The 5,527-nt window shown below is 41.5% G+C and overlaps 1 protein-coding gene across 1 annotated transcript in view; it reads right to left on the bottom strand.

Annotated features, from left to right (window-relative positions):
* The window catches only part of MEGF11 (multiple EGF like domains 11), a 192,980-nt gene that overhangs the window by 18,073 nt on the left and 169,380 nt on the right, over nt 1–5,527 (bottom strand). The window contains exons 13-15 of the mRNA XM_035902339.1: nt 4,170–4,298; nt 1,711–1,839; nt 881–1,009 (exon numbers count right to left, since the gene is read on the bottom strand). Coding sequence (XP_035758232.1) covers nt 881–1,009; nt 1,711–1,839; nt 4,170–4,298 — 387 coding nt within the window. The remainder of the gene's footprint in view (nt 1–880; nt 1,010–1,710; nt 1,840–4,169; nt 4,299–5,527) is intronic.

Genomic DNA, 5,527 nt, shown 5'->3' with positions numbered 1-5,527 from the left:
ACTGTATTTCCTTACTGCCAAAAAAAAAGGAATGAAACCCTGTGGAGTTAATGCCTTGGCAAGGTGAGACTGATTTCACCCTGCTTTTAGAATCCGAGTAAGTGTGTGAGAATTTTCTTTTGATTTACTATTCTGGACAAACAAGTAGTTATTCAACTACGGCACATACAGTTTCCACTACCCTAATTCTTTGTTCTTAAAAGAAGCCATTTGGCTCGGTGTGCTACATATGCCAGCAAGACATTGACAACAATTACAGTAAGATATGCTACTACCCTGGCCAGGTAATTGAAGTTCAGTGTTAACACTACTCAAGTTAAACACAGATCCTTCCAAAACTGGCAAGCAACGTTTTTTTTTTCCTGTGATCTGTTTTCACTGTGAAGACTGATCTTTATTTGGTCCACACCTAGAGCATAACAACTTACGCAGGAAAGCCCCAATACTCCTTGGAAGGCAGAGAGCAGAAAGGGCTTCTTTCTTTTAACCGTTCCGTCTTCTTTTGTGCCTAGGGAAACTTGAGGCTGCTGCTCTCAACAACATTAGCAAGGCAAGATGCAGCTGGTGTTTTTCTGTTAATTAGGTACAAGTTGTTCAGGAAGGCTACATCCAGTCAGCACTGAGCACAGCAGCTTGCTTTTACCTCACCTAACTTTAGGCTGGGAATGGAAATGCCTAATTTGCAGAGGATCCACTATATTTCTTTATGCTTTAAACAGACTGTCCAGCTTTCCAGAGGTGCCGCCTTCTCCCTATGGATTATATAAGGTGCCTGGGGTGACTGTCTTGCTGACATAATTTAAGAGCCTATTTCTGCAAAGAATTCTGAAATACACTCCTCCCCAGAGAAAGAGAAAAATGAGGTCCTGTTGCTACTTACTTTGCTCACACTGTTTGCCTGTAAATCCAGTCCTGCAGGTGCACTGGCCGGTGATGTGGTCACAGTCCGCTCCGTTCTGACACTGACAAACATTGGCACAGTTTTTTCCATAAAAAGCAGCTGGGCAACCTTTCAGGAATCAGAATAAGGAAAGACTAAGAAATAAGCTGAAACACAAACTCAGATGCGTTACCAGCACAAAATATATAGGCCTATAAATCTATGGATTTTCAGCCTCTGTATATTTAATCACGTTTATTTGATCATCTAAATGCAGAGCTACTAGGGCAGCCAATTTTCTTGAAGTAGTGTTTCTCATATCTTACAGAATTGCCTCTTAAGTGCTTCAGAAGAATGAAAACTTGACCCATCTATACAAACTACAGTTTCAAGAAGTGAAAGAAGATGGCTAAACTCCCTAAAAGGCCAGAGATCAATCAATTACTTGCAAATGAAAGAGCCTTCTTAAAAGGCTCACCAGAATTTGATCTCCTCTTTTGCACAGTGCTGATAATTTGGCACCAGTAGGATGAGAAATCTCAGACATTTTCCTAAATCAGACCACATATAGCAGGGCTTTAGCAAGCAGGGACACAGACTGTGCAAATTCTGACAAAAGAATCGATAATCTAAATGATCAGTCCCTCCTTTATCGAGTGCCAAAAAACCCTGAAAAGCTTCAGGACTATTTTCTTCGGGGTGATGCGAAGTTACCACAAGTCAGAAGCAGGTGGTTTAACAGGGAGGACTGCAATACTTGGAAGAGACACGAGGTAGCAGCACATACTTTGACAGATTCCCTGGCACAACAGTGTCTCTGAAAGGCTTACGCTGAGTGCAGTAGAGCCCCGTCCAACCATGAGTACATCTACATTCTCCATCGTAAGGGCTGCACATTGCTCCGTTGTGGCAGTTGCATGAATGAAAGCAATCAGGGCCCCAAAAACCAGTGGGACAAGCTATGAAAATAAAAAAGATCTGTCAGCTGACAAAAAAAAAAAAAAAAAAAGCAATGATAGTGCATTAGTGCTGCGGAGGAACAACATTAAAGGGAGAACCTTTGAGACACCAGCAAAGGCAGAACTTCGCATTGCAGAGGTTGGCACCGCTGCAGCGACTCCCTGGCAATGGCCGGTTCTTCCAAGCAAACGATTGCTTTGCAAACCCAGGTGCCAACCTGCAACCTCACCCGCACTGTCAAGCCCTGGCACAGGGGATTTCTTCCCCGTGTAGGTCAGGTGGCAGGATCAGGTCTTTGCCGCACCCGCGCACTGAGAACGACCGAAACAGCGACCCCCAACACTCCATGACTCTAAGTGCTCTAGCCACTCTCCCTGCCTTACCGTCATTATCTGTGAAGACAATTTAGACAGGGTTTTAAGATGTGGAGGTAATTTAATTTTCTTTTTGATATTCTGGAATTCTTGCATAATAAAGCACAGCTATTCATGGTTTACTTCTGCCATGCAATCAACTACTAAAATTACCACATTCATTTGAAGCATAGAGTGCTACTCAAATTACATAAAAATGTAAAGAAAACTTCTTACGGTATGAATTCCCATCCACAAAATCAGATTGCTTTTGTTGATGGGGCTAACATTAAATTAAAATCTCCAGGTCTATTCTATATTTCAACAAGTACAATATTAATACATTTTCAAAAGTTATTTTAAGCCTCCCTCCAAAAATGAATGCAGTAAGTTACAGTTATTAGTGCCAGACTAAAAGATCCAAGATGATGATAACCCTTCAATATAACAACTATATTTTTGCTTTAAAAAGCACTTTCCATTGCTTCCTATTAAAGGAATGAATTAATAAGGCATGGTTCCCAGGAAACCTGAAAGTACAGAAACCGTGCCTATTTCCATGTATGCCATTGGCTCCGATTCTGAGGATAACTGCAAGTTTCTGGCATATGACAGACATCTCTAAAGCCAGAATGAATAGCAAAAAAACCCTGCCATGACGTAAATCAAATAAAAGGTCACTGAACTCACACAATGTAAAGCTGCACAGGATTTGACCTAAAGTATTCGTGCTATAAGCAACCCAAACTACTTTTACAATGCCTTTGTAAGCCAGAGCTGCAGGGTCTGTTAGTGTCTCCAGAACTGGCTCTGGAGCCGGAGCTAAAATTATCTCCTTCACAGCTCCGTCTCCCGGTCATTCCAGGTTAACTGGTGCGGAGGGAGGTCGGACCGAAATAGCTCAGTACCGGACTCGGGTGTGTGAGGCCAGGTTCCGACAAGAGCCTGGTGTAAGGCCAGGTTCACGTTGGGAGATTTACACTTTCTTTACAAGAAGGTAACTGAGGAAACAGTCAGGTTCCCACTTTGTTCATCCAAAACACAAAGTCGCTACTGCCAGGTCCTTCTGCCTGCTAAAATGGAAATTGTTGCTGCTGAACTGGCCTGCCTCACTCTGTAAGAAAAAACATCTTTTTTCAAGGTTAACAGAAACTAACAGTCATTTCCCAATTACATGGCTAAATATAATGAGGAATCTGTGGAGCTTTCTGTCTTTTTTTTCTGTTTTTGAGTGACAGCAATATTCTGCTTGTGGAAGACATACAATAAAAGCAAAATTACAGCCGTCTGTTTTTATCCGATTCCTACTTTATCACTTGAAGTTTAATATATTTTACTCTGGAATGCTGTCTAATATGCTAGTTGTATCCTGAATATGAAGTAACATTTCTGAATGATAGGATATTGCTTCCCTCTGTGATCTATCTTCAATTAAGGGATGCTCTCAGGAAATGACACTTTGGGATCAGCAAATGCCAATCTTCTACCTGGGCAATTTTCAAGAAGAAATCCTCCATCCCTCCAAGCCCACATTGACTTTTACAATTAAATTACATTTAATGGAAATATTTCAGCTGCCTAATTTCTCAATTCTGGGGGCTTGGTACATGAAAACATTTACCGGTTAATAATTTCTAATGTAATAGCTGAAAGAAAATTATTTCAAAAAATAAATAAAAGGGAATCCAGCTAGAAATTAAAAGGGAGCATGGAGCTTTCTTTTCTGATAAGAGCTTGTGACCTCCCTTTCCTGTAATAGAAGCTAGTAACGGCTTCTGCAAATTCCAAATGCAGAAACTAATTCAAGCCAAAGCTAACTTAGATTAATTAAAAGAAATAAGCTATAAAGAGAGTAAGGCACTGGCTGCTGTAATACTTCAGGGATTTCCTCAGAATCTGGCTTTAACTTTCAGAAAACACTAAACAGGAAAAGACGTTATTTTAAAGCGGAGGTGGAAAAATAACACTTTGCTTACTCTGAGAGCAGTCCATCCCTATCCAGCCTGGAAAACACTGACACGATCCATCAATAGGATTGCACGTCCCGTTCTCAGTGCACTGACAGACCTCGGCACAGTTCTTCCCGTATTTTCCACTGGGACAGACTGTGAAAATAGAAGGCAGTTTACTGAAGGCTCTTCATAATGCATATGAGGAAGTCATAGGACTTAACATTTAGCAATTAGAGAGGAAAGCAATTACAACATTTTTCTTTGCTGAAGCCAAATGGGCAAAATTCTTCTGGAAAGAAAGAAAAGGCAGAAAGTATTTGAGTCCATTTTGTTTGCTTACATCCCAGGCATAAAAACAAGAAAAAATAATCTCAAAATCCATTTTTCTGTTAGAAAATGAATCTAATACAGTTAGAAGATTACAACTATTAAAGGGCATTATGGATGTACGAAAAGAGGAGAGACAAAACAGGGAATAGGGGTTATTGGGAGAGGAAGAGAACAATAAAGTTGAGAAGAATTCAAAGAGCAATAGCAAACACAAGTAAGTGCCTAGAAGGGATTGATCCGGGGACTTGGCCAAGGGGGTCCCTTGGTGCAAAGCCTGAAATAGGGATCTGTGCTGGCTCAGAGGATTACAACTTCAACAATGAGAACAAGAAAAGCAGGAAAGGAACATTTTAGGCTAAATATCAGCCTAGCGAAGAAGTCTCAAGAAGATGAAGAGCAGTGGGAACTCTTACTTTCAGGTCTGTCACTAGAAGCTAACTCCCTTGTTTTGTACGACCGATAATGACAGTAGAATGGACCAAAAGCTGCAAACCCTAACACCTGGTATGGCCTGACATACTAGCCATGAGCATTGTGCTAGGAAGCCAGTGCCCATGAAGTGGCTGGTGGCAGGTAAGCTTGCAAGGAGAGACTGAAAGAGCTGCAGTCCTTTCCCCTGCTGTCCCACTAGCACCCCAAAACGCATCATCACTGTCCTGATTCCTTCTGGATCAAATGGTGGTGAGAGAAGATAAATACACTAGACTTTGCTGAAGATCAACTTTCGGCAGTGTTGGTGGGAGGCAGGCTCCCAGCATCTCACAGAATCAAATCATGCAAGCGGAGAGTAAACCGGGAGCAAGACTGCCACGTTCATAAGTATTTTTACCATGTACGTCTGGAGAAAGACTACTCCCACAAATAAAGCACATACCCAATTGCTGAAATGTCATGCTTGTCTTTTGGCATCCGTCCACCTATTAATCTCCAGCACCCCTTGCCACAGTAAGTGTTCAATGAGGTTGCAAATGGTGGTTTCCATGCATTATATATGTGTTTGAGAGCTGTTAAACAGATACGTTGCACCCTAACAAAACCAGGGTCTATTCCTG

The sequence above is a fragment of the Egretta garzetta genome, unplaced genomic scaffold, assembly GCF_000687185.1.
Source record: "Egretta garzetta isolate BGI_Z169 unplaced genomic scaffold, ASM68718v1 scaffold769, whole genome shotgun sequence".
Lineage (NCBI taxonomy): Eukaryota > Metazoa > Chordata > Aves > Pelecaniformes > Ardeidae > Egretta > Egretta garzetta.
This window is presented reverse-complemented; position numbering and strand designations above follow the sequence as displayed.